This window comes from Lissotriton helveticus, chromosome 5_1 (genome assembly GCF_964261635.1).
Source record: "Lissotriton helveticus chromosome 5_1, aLisHel1.1, whole genome shotgun sequence".
Lineage (NCBI taxonomy): Eukaryota > Metazoa > Chordata > Amphibia > Caudata > Salamandridae > Lissotriton > Lissotriton helveticus.
The window spans coordinates 2,068,660,505-2,068,676,919 of NC_136065.1; the positions used below are offsets into that span (position 1 = coordinate 2,068,660,505).

At 46.7% G+C, this 16,415-nt stretch overlaps 1 protein-coding gene across 1 annotated transcript in view; it reads left to right on the top strand.

Annotated features, from left to right (window-relative positions):
• Nucleotides 1–8,748, top strand: part of LOC144756303 (uncharacterized) — a 73,182-nt gene extending 64,434 nt beyond the window's left edge. The window contains exon 3 of the mRNA XM_078646000.1: nt 8,189–8,748. Coding sequence (XP_078502126.1) covers nt 8,189–8,391 — 203 coding nt within the window. The 3' untranslated portion in view covers nt 8,392–8,748. The remainder of the gene's footprint in view (nt 1–8,188) is intronic.
• Nucleotides 8,749–16,415: the final 7,667 nt, after the last annotated feature.

The following is a 16,415-nucleotide window of genomic DNA, read 5'->3' on the forward strand; positions in this document are numbered from 1 at the left end:
TTTTTTGAAATCTGTGCGTGCAGCGCGCAGGGGCGGGAATGTGCCTGCTGAGGACCTGGAGAATGCTGATGTCCCCCCTGGACAACAAGATGACTAACTGTGCTTGCGGGATGTGTGAACAACGCCGGCCACGCCTGCTGTCTCTCCACCAGCGTATGGAACTTTGGTAGCTGGAGCGAGGAGAGAACGATGGACATGCATGGACACTGCACCCCAGTGGTAATGTACGCCGAGGACCACTCCCTTGGCCTTAGTCTCCATCGAGGGTAGTACAGTACTGGAGCTAAGGACCGGGTGGTGGCAGTACGCACTCTATGCCTTACCCCTACTGGGTGTTCCCCATTACATGGTTGTGTTGTTTTTTGCTGCTGTTGCGGCTGGAAGGGTGGTTGGGGTGGGACTACGAGGGTGGGATCCATGGCCACTGGCAAGTTCGGGATGCTGGGGTGGGTGGGGGGAGGTTGGTTTTTACGAGGCTGCTGTTGCTCAGACTGTATCTTTATCTGCTGATTTGGTGTTTCTTTGGGTTTGGGCGGGATGGCTGTGGCTATGACATTAGGTCCCTTCGGGCGTTTTCACATATAGACTTGCTGCATCTATGGCGGTGTTGAATGCAAATGCGAAATTGACATGCGTATCGTGGAATGTCAGGGGTCTAAATAATGCTAGGAAATGCAGAAATATAATTGCCTATCTGAACAGACATCATGTACAAGTTGCTATGTTGCAGGAGACGCATCTGCCTGCTCGGGGCGATGCCATTTTTGCGACAAAATGGGCTAGTGCCCGTGTTTTTTCCTCATACTCGACTTATGCAAGGGGGGTCGCGGTGCTTATTGCCCGCGGAGTGCCTTTTCTTCGTCTCGGAGAGGCGGTGGACGGGGAAGGGCGTTATGCACTACTGTGGGGACGAATTGGCCGTGATGTCTATATATTTGTATCTATGTATGCACCAAACGTTGATACTCCTGCCTTTTTTTCTACGTTATGGGGGAAGATTGTAGCTGTTGGGGCAAGACATGTTGTATGGGGTGGAGACTTCAACCTCGCACTAGTGCCCCCCATGGATAGGGCAGATGGTGTTAACTCCTACAAGCCCAAGTCTAGAATGACACTGGAGGGAATCATGGAGGAGGGTGGGCTCTTGGATGCCTGGAGACACCTGCATACCCAGGAGCGAGAAGGGACACACTTTACCTCACACACTGGGACATGGGCGCGACTCGACTATTTCCTAGTTGACAGGGAGGTCACTGCAGAGTTGATAAGAGCAGAACACCTGCCTAGAACCTTTTCCGATCACAGCCCTGTGACTATGCAATTCAACATTCCTGGGTGGGACGATCCACGTCCTCAGTGGCGACTGCGTCCTGATGTACTTTTGGACACTGTCTTCCGCACTGAGTTGGGTGAGGAGATAGCAGATTTTTTCCCAAGGAATAAAGGCTCGGTAGACTCAGTTGATCACATCTGGGAGGCCTTTAAGGTCACCATTAGGGGCTTCTGCATCTCCAAGAGTCACGGGGTGCTGCGCGATATCCTACGGTCCATAGCCTCACTGGAGCGCGACCTGCGAGCTCTGGAACACCGCATGACCACGGATCCTGACCCGCACTTACACGCCACCTTTAGGGAGACACTATCGCAGTTTGAGGAGGAGGCAGCCAGGGAGGCGAAATATCGGGGCAAACACTGGGTTGCTCGGAAATATTGTGAGGGGGATAGGCCAGGAAAAGTGCTCGCTGCAATCACGCGACCATCTCGGATGCACAACACTATACTTGAGCTTACTGATGACACCGGCACTATAGTCAGGGACCCGGCAGAAATACTATCGACCTTCACTACACACTACTCTTCCCTATACACTTCTACGGCAGTGGAACACACCTCGTACACTGAATACCTTAACGAGGTGGCATTATGTTGGCTCAGCGATGGGAACAGGGAGTTTCTTGCGGCTCCTATCGAGCTAGACGAGATCCGCGAGGCCATCATGTCCCTTCGGAATGGCAAGGCGCCGGGGCTCGATGGCTTACCGGCCGAATTTTATAAAACCTACATTGACATAATGGCGCCGGTGCTCCGCGAGGTCTTCACGGAATCCCTAGCTGATGGGATACTGCCCCGCTCTATGCGTGAGGTGGTGATCACCTCCCTTCTGAAACCGGATAAAAACCCCACCACCTGTGAGTCATACCGACCACTGTCCCTACTAAACTGCGATGTCAAGATCCTAGCCAAGGTCTTAGCCACCCGACTGTCGCTACTCATGACCAGGCTGGTCTTACCTGATCAGTCTGGCTTTGTGGCGGGTAGATCTACATCCCATAATCTTCGCACCCTCTTTGCCGTGCTTCGCACGGTTCACCCCGACGTCCCTGTCGCAGCCGTGTTCCTAGATGCCACTAAGGCATTCGACTCGATCGAGTGGCCTTACCTCTTTTCGGTTCTAGCCAGCATGGGTTTCCCCAAATTGTTTATCTCTTGGGTTCGACTCTTGTATACTGACCCCACTGCGAGAGTGCTCATTAATGGCCGCCTATCACTACCTATCGCACTTACAAGAGGCACCCGGCAGGGATGCCCGCTCTCTCCCCTATTATTTGCCATCGCGGTCGAACCGCTTGCCTGTCGTTTACGGCAGCTACACCGAGAGGGAGCAGTGCTATGTCTGCAACGGCAAATAGATGTGTCCCTCTATGCTGATGACATCACATTATATGTTAAACGTCCTGAGACGCATCTCAATCCCCTGCTTAGAGAATTCATAATGTTCGGAGGGGTTTCAGGTGTCCACATCAATTGGGCGAAGTCGCAGTTTTTTCCCCTCACTGATGCCGTACAGTCCTTCCCTCTCGATTACCCGCTAGAGTGGTGTAGCGATGATCTTAAATATTTGGGGATTCGTATCTCTCGCGATAGAGATGAGACTTTGCGTGCCAACTATGGAGTAGCCATGACCAAATTAACTGCTTCAGTGGACAGATGGATCACTCTGCCACTCTCCATGGCGGGTAGAGCCTCACTCATCAAAATGGTGATCTTACCTCGCTTCCTGTATCTATTCCTCAACATCCCCTATTACCCTGGCGCTTTTTTCTTCAGAACGCTCCGCACGGAACTGCGCAGGCTTTTCTGGGGTGGCAAATCTCCCCGCTTAAAATGGTCGACTCTGACCCTCCCCTACGATAGAGGTGGCTTTGACGTCCCTGATTTTGAAACCTATTACCAATGCGCACAAGCGCATTTTGCCTACCATTGGATGGCTCCAACTCCTTTTATGCCGCACATAGCGGTAGAGGACTGGATCGTACACCCTATACCACTCAACGGCCTGCTGCACTGTCCTGAGACATCCATCACCACTGCGAACACATCGGTTTCCTGCACATTGGATGCATGGCGCCGCATTGCTAGACACCTGTCATGCCCGCTGCCCTACTCTCCTAAACTGCCACTTTCTTACCACCCACAACTATCTCTCTTGTCGGAACGCGGTTTTCGTCAACTGTGTGACAAATTACTCATCGCCTGTTGGGGTGACCTGTTCCATGAGGGTAGTTTTAAGACTGAGGAATTGTTCTTCAAGGCACAAGCGCACACCTCCCTTGAACTCTTTTACTACATTCGGCTACGTGCGGGGATGCGGGACATCTTACCTGATTATCCCAATGAACCTGATATCCTAGCGCCATTGCACTTCCTACTGGGGTCGCAAGACGGGACCCACTTGGTCTCCGGTCTTTACCGCCAAATTCGCGTTGCTGCCCCTGAGCCGGACTCTAATACTCGGTTGCGCTGGTCGACTGAACTCGCCATCGACATTACCGATGAGCAGTGGAAGTATTGCTGCACGCTCACCTCCCGTGTATCTGCTAGCAGCAGATTGAAAATTATTCACTACAAATTCCTTCAGAGGATGTATTACACTCCGGCTCGGAAATATAGGTTTGGTCTGGCTGACAGCGACCGATGTGACCGCTGCCGTGCTGATCATGCTGATTTCTTGCACCTGGCATGGGACTGTCCTCAGGTTGCTCATTACTGGCAGTTGGTTGTAGAGGCTCTTGCAGAGATGGTGGGTGAGGCGGTGCCTGCAGACCCTCTGGTCGCCATACTCGGATACACGATGCACATGCCTAAAGGATGCCGGAAATTTGTTGACACCGCCTTGCTCTTAGCCAAGAGACGAGTTGCTTGCCGCTGGGGCAGAGGACGGGCGCCTAAGTTTAAGGACTGGCTTACAGATCTGACGTATTGCCAAGATCAGCACACCACTTTTGCCGAACTGGTACCCCTCTCCTGCAGGCCCAGAGACATTTGGGAACCACTAACGCACTATCTGCTCACGCGTCCGGATGACGACGCACGCTCGGGCGACCTGCCTCCCCCTCCTCAGCGCGCTGATATCCCTCCCGGATCGCAGCCCCTTGATACCTCCTGCGACATCTGACTTTCTTCGTCCCCACACGCTCTCATGCCCCTGCGACGTCCTGTATGAACTAGGCCGCCCAGGCGTGGCCTGACCCACACCCCCCCCCTCCACTTTGGGCATGACTACTCCCCTTTTTCTGCGTCCACTGCCCGTTCCATGATCTTGCTAGCGGACACCCCGTTTTACACTCTACGTCTGTAGGACACACCTTTGCAGGCTTCTGCCACACAGTGATAACAGACCCAGACATTGGTTCCGCCATGGGCTACGGCCATCCTGACCCACCTTGCTGCACCACTCATCATTCGCGCTCTAGTACAGTCACATTCGGCCTCGTAGTTATAACCTGAGTTGGGGAGGTTTGGGTTCCTGGTTTTTTTTTTTTTTTTTTCTTTTACAACACACATAACGGTGGGGGATCTCACCTCTCGACCACGAAACCCTGTTCAACTGCTGCTCATCCTTGCTTGTCCTACTCCCCAGGCTGCTGAACCAGTATCCTATATGTCTTTCTATACGCCGCCGGGCCCCCGGGATGCCGGCTACTGGGCTGTGTACTGTTCGTTAACTTTGCTGCCGGCCTCCGGGTTGTAGGCGACTCAAGCTGTGTATCATATTTTGTTTACATCAATAAAGCAGGTTGACCCCAAAAAAAAAAAAAAAAAAAAAAAAAAAAAAAAAAGTCCCTTAAGTGCTTTGGTCTCGCCTCCTATGAGGTTGTGATTTTTCAAATTCGGGGGAATAGGGTGTTCCATAAGTTCATAAAAACCTTGTGTAACCCTGTCTCTAAACAAATCTATGTTGGGATGTGTGTCAATCGGGGTATATTTTGATTTGGGTTTAAATCCACTATCCAATGACACGTCCTCAGCAATTTCAAGTTAATTTCTAATCAGGTCTACCTCAATTAGTGTTTCCTATTCAACAGACATCATCATTTGAACAACATTTACATCAGTTACAGTATAGGACGGAGGGAAACGTTCTTCCAGAGATTTAGTAAAAATATAAGGATTGCGCAGAAGATTGAGTACAAAGGTCTACTGCATATACTAGTGATTAGAGATATCTCTATATACATAGGGAAGGGATACGGATGGATATACTCTAAGACACACATAGGAATGGTAGAGAGTACAAAGGTCTACTGCATATACTAGTGATTAGAGTTATCTCTATATACAGAAAAGCAGAGTTCCATTAAGTGGGGTCGGAGTGGGGATGCAGTCACAGCACCAAGGGAGGGACAGCGAGGAGTATGTCAGAGGCAGCAGGAGAGACAATAGAAAGGTCGCTAGGACATAGGGGGGAGGTCAGAGAACGCTAAAATGGTGGAGGAGAAAGGTAGAAGAAGAAGCGAGTCATAAAAAGAAAATGACGGGGAACACAGAGGTCCAGGTCCGAAAGTCCAGGAAGAGGGCTGCCATAGCCAGCAAGTCCGGGGGGAGAAAGGCAGTCCGCAGCAAAGTCACAGCCTCATCGTCCATGAGGAGCTGGGGCAGAGGAGTTCGATCCAGAGACCAGGGGTCAGGGAAGAAAGACCACAGGCGCCAAGACAGCTGTTCGAGGACGGGAGGAAGTCCCGGGAGGAGGGGAGAACATGCCACAAAGCAGTCCCACTTCATCTGGGGCCAAATGGAGGAGCCTCAGCAACGCCGACGCTGGATGGGCACAGGAGGAGGGCACAGGAGGAGGGCACAGGAGGAGAGCTCTTTAGGCTATGCTTTGACAGCAGCCGATCGCCAGTTTGAAAGTCTGTCCTGGTAGTCATTGGCACCGATGTCCCTAAAGCGCCGCCATTTTGGGGTCAGGCATGCCCTGGGGCAGAGCAGACTGGAGGCAGCGAGGGCGCCCTGTTAGTTGCGATGGGGCCCGGCTCACCTCTAGTGCTGGTGTAAAATGGCAAGCCAAGGTCTTCAGGTGGCAACCTCCGCTGGCACCACAGGATCAGGTGAACAAAGCCGCCCGGCAGCAGCCATTTTGCCTCAGAAGCATGAGATCCCCCCGAGGTCGCGCCAGGGACGATCCTGCATCTCAAGAAGCATCTAAGCGATCTCCAGCTGAGCGCTGCACCTTCCGCTTCCGAGGCGTGCTGGAAACAGCCCCCGGGACTCTGGGGAACCACCAAATTAAGCTCCCGAGCAGCGCTGGAGCCAGGAGCTGAGACTTTATCAGAAAGATTAACGATCATTAGTTCCTGTGCAACATTGTCTCTATTCCTACCTAATCCCTCGGGTTCTCCATTCTCTTGGATGTAGTCATTCTGCCCACCGATTCTTGTTTTGCTTTTTTGTTGTTTCTGTTTGTACTCCTGCCATCTCCTCCCCCCCTTCTTGTTTTTGATCTTTGGGTATTGATCTTGGCCCCAATCTGAGTCTCTCCGTTTCCAATAAAAAATGATTAGACCTATTATCTGTCTCAGTTGTTCCTGTTAATTCTTCCGTGGGAACCAAACTAGCCACAGAAATAGAGAGGTTGTGCTACTCGCAGAGGTTAATTTCAGAGTGTCCTCACGTGGTCTTTTGTCTTCTCCAGTGATTTTGACATTATCATATTCATGGGAGAAGGTGTAAACTCTCCCATCCTTATAATCTTTATTATCTCTTTTACATTTTTATCTCTCAAATAAATTTGGTGAACCTCAAGGATCTCATCCAGAATGGCGTAATTCTTCTTCACTACCTCCTTTAGTTCAGATGTCGCAATCTCTTTCTATGGTTCCTCTATTTCCTGTTGCAGTTTAATGCCCTTTTTCTCTGTGTTCTTAATTAGAATGCACATCATCTTAAATGAGGCATTACTTAGATTTCCCTCCTAGTCCTCAAGGGATTACTTGTCAAGGTCCTCAAAAGTGCTTATGTTCCAGAATAACAGGATGCTGAGCATCATTGCCGAGACTCGAACCCGGCTCCCCAGCTTCAGGGTTGACCGCTCTAGCCGTAAGGCTACATCCTCTCCCCTAATTGTTTAAATTAGAAGTGATGTTTTCTGTTGATATAACCAAGAATCCGTGCCAGTGCTTCACTAAGGGAAGTAAGTAAAGTGGCCACATTACTCCAGTGTCACTATGGGCATTGTTTTAGACCTGGACTTTTGTGTGATTGCCTAATGCATTTTGGGTGTTGTAGTCTTGCTTTGCTTTCGCTGAACTAATTAGACCAAACACTGAAATCAATGTTTCATAGGTGAAAAGTTCAAGACTGAAGCTTGTGGCTGTAATGATCTGGACTAAGGTTGTCACCCTAAAGACAAGGTGGCACAGCAGACCTTAGCCAGAAAGTAGCCTTTTTTAAGCAACTGTGGAGCTCTCATCTTAATTTACTTCACATTGCAACATGAAGAGTTAGCATTTACATTTTGCAATCATTTCTTAAATTTCTTATTCTTTTTGAAAACTTTCTCTCTGCATGTATAGCAGTCATTCTTTAAAATGCTGATCAGTTCTTCTTCCTCAGATAGATACTCTGGCTGAAAAGATTACTTGGAGTTTTCATGAATTAATTTAAATAAACGTTTATCTCTTCAGACCGTTTCCTTTCAAAGGGAAAATGCACATTATATAATGTGAGATTAAACAAATGGATGTGAAGCGACTAACTCCGTGGTGACAGTTTTGATTGACACTTACCTAGCATTTCTCCATGACAAAGGCATGTTGTTCCCGTATTGTTGCATCCCAATAAAGCAGAACCAATGCCTTGTTGTGAAACCTCAGAATTGATCATCTCTTTTTCTCTCCTTTTGCACTAGTCGGCTTCAATGGAGTGAAGAAACACTGTCTGAGTATCATGAACTGCCTGAGCACCTCCACGGAGTTCTATGATGGAGGGGAGGTTTCTTTTTCCAACTCCTGCTGCTTCGGCAGTCTCTGCAATGCTGGCTCCTTGATGAAGCCCTCCTTGCTGGCGGGCCTGCTGACCCTGATGGCTGCACTGCTGATGAAATTTCTCTAAGGGATTCACATGTTGACACGATCCGCCCTGCTGGACTCAACTACGACAAAGAAATCAGTGATTTGCTCAAGCTTATTTGGTAGCTTTCTCATTCAGATTTTACATTTTGGCAACAATGGAGATATAAGATGGGAGAGAGATGAAGGATGGCTGAAATGGAGCTAAATTCATTAGACTACCATGGGGCCACGCTTAGATCCCACTTAAGTTACAAGATCTGCTCTCTCGTTACTTGGCTCTCTCCACTGTAGCTTGGTAGGGCACATTGATAATCCGAATGCAATAAAGCAGTCTCTTGCATGCCTTTGTTTCAATACTTAATATTAAATTTGACATTGCCAACCTATTTACACTTAATATATTGTTTGCAGTTTTATTAGGTAGTCTGATTTTCCAATGCTCCAGTGGACGTCCTGTAGTCCAGCACCAAAATGCCTTGTTCTGCACCATTACATTATTGTAATGCGACTCATTGTATGATGCATTGTCAAAAGATTTACCTAAATATTAGGGGCCAGATTTGGAAGAACGGACACATCTCTGTACTTTAGCAGAGATGTGTCAGTTCAAATGCATCGCGCAAAATCACTTGCGCCACCATGGATGCGCTGCATTTGCAATGTGGCGCACCGTGGCGCAAGGATGGACAGATGCGTCACTCATCTGTTGGCATAAAGGTAACACATTGCTGTAGAAGTTTCGCTAGCACGACTTAATTCCAGCAATGCTCAGGAATGCCTATTCCTATTGTGCTGCATCACTCCTTACGCATGCTACAAGCAGGCGTAAGGTTTTGACGCAGTGGCGTCATAGAAGTGACGCAGTGAAATCTTGTAGATTTCACAGCGTCACTTTTACGAGGCTTTCTTGCGTGGGAACGCCCACCGTGCATACATTATACCTGATGCAGGTATAATGTGACACAGGGCTTTACAACATGACACATCTCCCTAGATGGCTCACGTTGTAAATGTGTCGCAACGTGGCGCATTGTTTACGACGCCGCTACGTCACAAAAGTGACATTGAGAAAATATTAAAAGTAATACTTTGTTATTCCAATAAATAGTGTTATTCTCTTTTTTCATTAGTAACTTGTATTTTAGGAGCAAATCAATATGCAATCCTTTGTTTTAACTTTAATGGTTTGTATTTCAGTGTGGGACCCTTCATCGCGGAGTTACATTTGGATGTCTATTGTTTTGATCTCAGGTGGGAAATATTGGTCATTGTGTCGTCCCACAGTGCAGTATCTCACCCTCCACTCTCCTCTAATATTTCAGGACAACATGTCCCCTCGCCCCCCAATGTATTATTTGGGATGGACCCATGCACTCTAATGAGGTGTGCCTACCCACACATATTATTTAGAGTTTGATATTCATTCATAAAATTATATTCTAAACTTTATATTTTGTAGTAATCTGTTTTCTGTGTGCATTTTATGTCTTGTTTGTGCCCTTAATTAAATTGTCAAGTGTTGAATGCTCAATTTCCTAGAGAACCCATCACCCTCTGCTTTCATCTAACGACCCACCGGTCTCAGTTTTCTGTAAAGTCAGTAACTTGTAATTGGTGTTAGCCCTCCTTCTGGCAACCAGCTGGATGATGTGGAAGGAGATTGACCACCTAGTGGTGAAGGGAACGTCTTACAATCAAATGATCTCGGTTGGGAAGAACTCTATCGTACCCTGGAATAAACCTAACTAATGAACGTCTGGAACAGGCTTATGTGAGTGAAAACCTCTGATATCTTCCAATGTCCTTAGGTCTTAATGCGGCCATCTAGTGTAGAGAAAAACATTCTCGTTACCCAGTCCTGCATCTCTAACAATCACCAATAATCAGTTTCTAGAATGTTTTTTTAGAGTTCTATTATGACACTCACCGCATGGCCCCTTTAAGTAGGTGCCCTAGGAATTAAGGGAGGCAAAATCCTGTATTTTGAGGATACTGTTTCATCCCATCTTGATTAAATAGCAGCCTTTAGTGTGCTCTCACTGAGATAATTCTGAGTGCTGCTTTTAGCATCTTTAGGTCTGGCGTTATGCAAGACGTTTTGATTTTACAAAATGATGCATCTAACATACTTTTAGGTGCTTTCAGCCATCCTGTTCACTTATAAAGACTTCTAAAGCGCATAGCTGCCCAGGAAACGGGGCTTGCCAGTGCTAGCCTTCCACTGTAATATCCTCCGGCGTAGGGTAGCGGTGCAGTCTACCCGCGCCGACGAGGTTACGCTAGCGCTGGCACGTGCCGTCACGTGCCAGCTATAAAATAAAGGGGGCGTGGCCGACAGAGTCAGTCGGAGCCACGAGGAAACCTAACGAGTGTCCCGTGCATTATTACTGCGGCGGCGCCGCTACTATTCGCGCTAGCGCCAGAACGCTCATTACATCCACCACGGTGGCACAACGCAGAATTAATATAGAAAGGGCCTTTGCTGCAGACAGCCAGGTCTTCAGTTGCTTTCTGAAACACAGATGGTTTTGAGTCTTCCATAGCTGTAAAGGCAGGTTATTCCATGTAACCGAAGCTATTGCTCAGAAGGACCGACCTCTCAGTCTTTTGGTACTAGGTATAAGAGGTAAGTTCCGGTCGGCAGAGCGGAGGGCCCTGGTAGGTATCTACTGCTCTACCGGGACAGCCAAACTCGCTGCCCCTGCTTGTTGATAATCTGATGAGCTATGCACAAGGCTTTGAACTGGACACGTTTCTCAATCGGAAGCCATTGATGTTTGCAACGCAGCTTAGAGACAGAACAGAATTTAGGCAAATGGAAGAGTAATCTGGCATCCACATTCTCAGCAGTCTGCAATCTGTTTATTACATCCCTGGGGCCATACTATACAAATTGGCCGGAGTGCTCAACAAGCTTTTGTGCCTGCTTTGCCTGCCCCTGGGACACTTTGGTATTATAAAAGTGGCCGCAGACACTTATGCGGCCCCTTCTGTAATACAGATAGCGCTGGCGCACATTTAGCGGCTGCTTCGGGGCAGCTTGTTCAATATAATATGGCTCACTCTCCTTGTTTGGCAGGGCGCACCTTTTGAAAGGTGCACCCGATACAAACAAGGAAAATGTGTGACAATGTGTAATACTGTCCCTGGCAGCGCCCAGACAAAGAATGTTGCAATAGTGAGGTGCAATAGTCAGGTGGCGAGATGATTAAAGACTGTACAGTCATTTGCCGAAGCAGGAGTTGGAAAAAGCCAATTATCGATTTAAGGCTTTTAAGAATGCCAAAACACTTTCCTGATAATGCCGTGACTTGTGGCTCAAATGGAAGAGTGTTGTCGAGCCAGTCACAAATTCTTCCTCATTCATAGGTCTGTTGTTTCATTCATATTTTTATTCCACCCACTCCAGCATACAGCAACGGGGAAGCCCTTTCGGCTATTGGCTGTGTGTGACTTTGTTCTGCTATTTCACAAGAGGCTCATCTGCACACAAAGTAATTCCCTACAGTGCCAGTGACTATGATTGCAAAGCGCACTTTTTGATACAGAAAAAACCTATTCCCCCAACAACAAAGTTTACATAAACCATGTTGAAGCAAAATGAGAAGAATTGACAAAGCCAAAAGTTGATATCGAGAAGAAGATCTATTGGATTTGCCAATGCTTTTGCCATTCATCACTCTAAACACACAGAACCGTTTCTTTTTTTAAAAACATAAAAGCGTCACATTTTATTTTGTTACTGACCACGTACCTGGACATTTTAACTCTGCTACTTTAAGTTGCAGTTTGTTTCAAAGTTCACTTTGAGTGACATCTAGTCTCACGCATTTTACGTATGAAAGGGACGTGAATATGGCACTGGTTTTGCTCATGTAGTTGTGCATGAATGTGTACGTGGGAGACATGAAGGGGGACGTATGAGTGGACATACTTTGGACTTTTTGCCTAGAGCAGCAGAAACTGTACGGCTGGCCCTAACCATGGGGAAACTGATAAGATTCCTGTAGTGATTAAGGGCCATATGTATCAAAAAGTCATTTTACGATTCTCAAATAGCGATTTTTAGCGAATCGCTATTTGAGAATCGCAAAATGCTATGTATGTAGGATTTGCAATAAATTTTGCGAATCCTACATAGGGCCAAATGTCTCAAAAAGTCATTTTGCGATTCTCAAATAGCGATTTTTTGCCAATCGCTATTTGAGAATCGCAAAATGCTATGTATGTAGGATTTGCAATACATTTTACAAATCCTACATATTCCTCAATTGCGAATCGCAAATTGCGATTAGCAATTAAGGAATACCTCCCCATTCATTCGTATGGGCCTGGAGGCCCATAGGAATGACTGGGAAGACATTCTCAATTTGCGATTAGCAATTAGCAAATCGCAAATTGAGAATGCAATTTCAAGGGTGCAGGGGTGTCAAAAGGACACCCTGTTGCACCAGAGAAATAAGCATGGGTGCACATGTGGCGCACATACATGCCCTAAGGGCATGTATGTGCTTCAGATTGCACTTTGAAAAATGCAAAAAAGTGCATTTTTCAAAGAAATCGCAAATTACCACCAATTTGAAGCTGGTGTTAATTTGCGATTCCTTAAGGCCAAATAGCATTTTTTGGGTGCTTCTTACATTGCATTTAAGGAATGGCAACATTTGCGATTCCTTAAATGAAATCGCAAAATAAGGAATTGCAAATTTTGCGATTCCTTATTTTGCCTTAATACATACCATTTGACAAAATTGCATTCGCAAACGCAGAAATTCTGCGAATTTCGGCGTTTGCAAATGCAATTTTGCTTGATACATATGGCCCAAAATCCACAATGTAACCAACCTCTCTGGGAGCTGTAGGTGAGGGTGTGCTGATACCAAAGCCCTGCCCCCCAATCCTGAGGGAATGATAACAGAGCCTTTTTTGCTGCCTGAGTTTGGAGGACCACTTTGGAACAGTACCCAACACGGACCCTCCTTGCTACGACTTATCTAGAGACATACACTTTTGCCTGGAGTCTCGCCAGGATTGAAACAATGGTGTAACGGGAAATGATAGGGCCCCCCCTGCAGAATGTGAAGAGGACCCCTGAGTCTCCCATATCTCACAGATATTCATTGGTCTTGGGTTGAATAGGGGTCCCCTGTAGGGTTGGGTTCTCCCTGCACCGTGGAGGTTGCAGGGGCCCACATTATGACCCCGGATTAAAAGTGAACGTTAGCCAAAATGTCTGAATTGTAAAGGTGTCCCTGCATTGTACTAAAAATCCTTAATCAGAGGGACCGAGGAATTAAACCTTAAAACCAAAAACAGAGACCACTTTAGCAGCACACAATCAAGACTCCACTGTAGTGCAAGCGATGAAGGAAGCTGGAAGCTGTGCCCGGCCAGGGCCATGGAGAAAGGACTTGCGGCCTAGAGTGGTGGTAAACTCCATTGGGGTTATTCCCTGCTGGGGCCTATGATGGAAAGTTACATTGGCTGACAAGGATTTAAGTGGGATGATAAAAGTGAGGCATCTCTAAAAAGGGCATGCCATAAGATGTGTAACAAGGAATCTTTTCCAAGGGGCATGGTCTTCATAATTAATGGTGAGGCTTAAACAGGGGAAGTAAAATCATGTGCTTACCATAGTACCACCCAACAAGTATTTTGGTGCATTTGTGTGAGCCTATTGGCTTAGCCAGTGCGTTTAACCAGTATCACATAAATCAGTCACAACAAAGTTATGTTATTTTGTAAAGCGTACTAATCACTGGAGATGGTGTACAGGTGCTTGGTGTGAATAATTCGAATTAAAAAATACTGTAAATTTTGAAAATTTGAGTGAATTAAACAATAGAAGGTCTGTAGAAGAGGCGGTAGTCTTCAGATTGTCTCAAGCATTCCCTCCTGTTCTTCCAGTTACACCACTTTCCCCTGTTGCATCTCTCTTGGACACTTATGCCCTTGTCTCCCCACATCTTGCTGCTATCTTCCATCTGCCTTTCTCACACAGTTGCGCCAAAGTCGTCTCGCCCTGCTCGCTGCTGATCCTCCAAAGCCTGGCAGGACAGCTAGCAGGTCTCCAAAGACACAGGAACTCTCATGGGATAGCAGAGCTGTTCCACTGCATCTTGCAGCTATCAAAGGCTTAGCTGTGAGGCTCCAAAACCATGAAAACCCAACACCTGGAAGCACCACTGCAACAAGCCGCCTAGCCCGAGCTGAAGTGGGCCAATGGTGCCAACCTGATCTCTAGACTCTCCAGACTATAATCCCACCTGGGGTCTCCCCGCAGTGGACTTCTTGACGCACCTGCATTCTCTATTTGCAGGCCCCATCTACCACGACTGCTTCCAGTGACAAGGACCTATGCCTAAGGACACTTCTACCCCTGTCGCCCCTGGAGAAGAGGTCAAATGTGTCTCCCGTCCTCGAGCACTATGAGGTCTGAGCCCACCTGTTGGTTCAGCCTGACTGGCTTCCTAGTCAAAACCTACAGCCTCTTTTCATACAGACTGATCCCCATCGACTAACTTTGGGCACCCAATGCTGTTTAGCACCACTGCACCTGGCCACCCTATTGCTGCTGGAGGTGGCCTGCTGGTGCTGTCTTGGACCTTGACCCATACTCACGTTAAGTCTAGGAGATTGGTCACATAAGTCGCTGTACTGGACCTGAATGCGGTACTTGCTTTTCCTCCCATAGGATAACATTGCAGCTTCTGAAAAATGCACTGTTGACTTTTTAAATGCAAAACTATTTCTCTTGAAAATGTACTACCTGATTGTATTGATTCTGATGCCTAAACATATATAAAGATATGTGTTATTTTTAGAGATTGGTGTGGGGCTCCTTATTGAGTCATGTGCCACATTTATGAAAGTGAAGTCCAAGGGATTTCTTTGTTCAATCCTTTTGTGGTACTGGAGAGTCTATATGTCCATCTTTATTCAAGTTTAATTAACTGTTTCTCGATAGCTGAAGATGGCAATTTTTAAATCACCGTCCATGCGAAATTGTCCTCTGTAGGACAAACTGTACATAAATGGCGCATTAGCTTGGTAATCGGTTCTTTACATTTAAACGTACTCCTGTGTTCATTAAAGCACATTCAGAGTTAAGCCCTAACGAAGACCCCAGACTTGATTAGGCTCTTGGAGTGGGCCGAAACATGTTGACACAGGGGGTACAATTGAATGATTATATTCAATGAAACCTCACACTACTTTTTATTTTATCCGTACCCCAAGTACCCTATTAATAAAGAAAAATCTTTTGGCATAATTGAAGGTATTTTTAACAACTCTTCTGGATCACTGCTTGTCCAGTTTTACTTTATACAAGAACTCCCATTCTACCTATGGTCGAGTCCGCCCTGGTGGTATCATCTTACCATGGTGTGGATGGGCGCCAATGATGAAGCATGTGAGTGAGGTACCTAATCCAATATCTTTGGATATCGCAGAGGTTGTAAACATATATCCTCAAATAGAGTGGGACTCCTTTTTTCACTTTTCAAGATTATCAGTTGCTATTGTGTGTAACTGTTGTAGCTGGGAGAGTGCAACTGATTTGTTTGTCTCTTGCTCTCCGGTGTGGAATAATTCTTAAGTAGAACTGTATATGAAGTCCTCTATGTTAATTTTTAACTTGACCTTTCTGTCTTTGTTTTTCAGTCAAGTAGTGTGCGGTTCGGACCTCACCCTTTTGAGGACCCTTGTCTGTCCATGTCAGTCTGGAAATAGAAGAGCCTCTCACTGCATTAGGCAAATTTGTAGGGGGGGAGAGGGAGAAGAGATTTATTTTGATTTTCAGTACCATTGAGTTGGGTTTACAAAAAATATCTGTTATTCAGCACCAAGATGCCCTTGGGTAAATGCACACTTTACAAATACATGTTTTGCTATTTCCACCCCAGGTCTAGTGTAATAGCAAAAGGAACACAGTTGAAACAAGCCCTGGTATAAAGTGCTTTTTGACTGCAGCTTACGGCTTTGCCACTACTTACACAATCTAAAGGCCTTGTCAAAGTCAGTAGTAGCGGTCATCTTGAAAGTGTATTTTGTATACTTTCA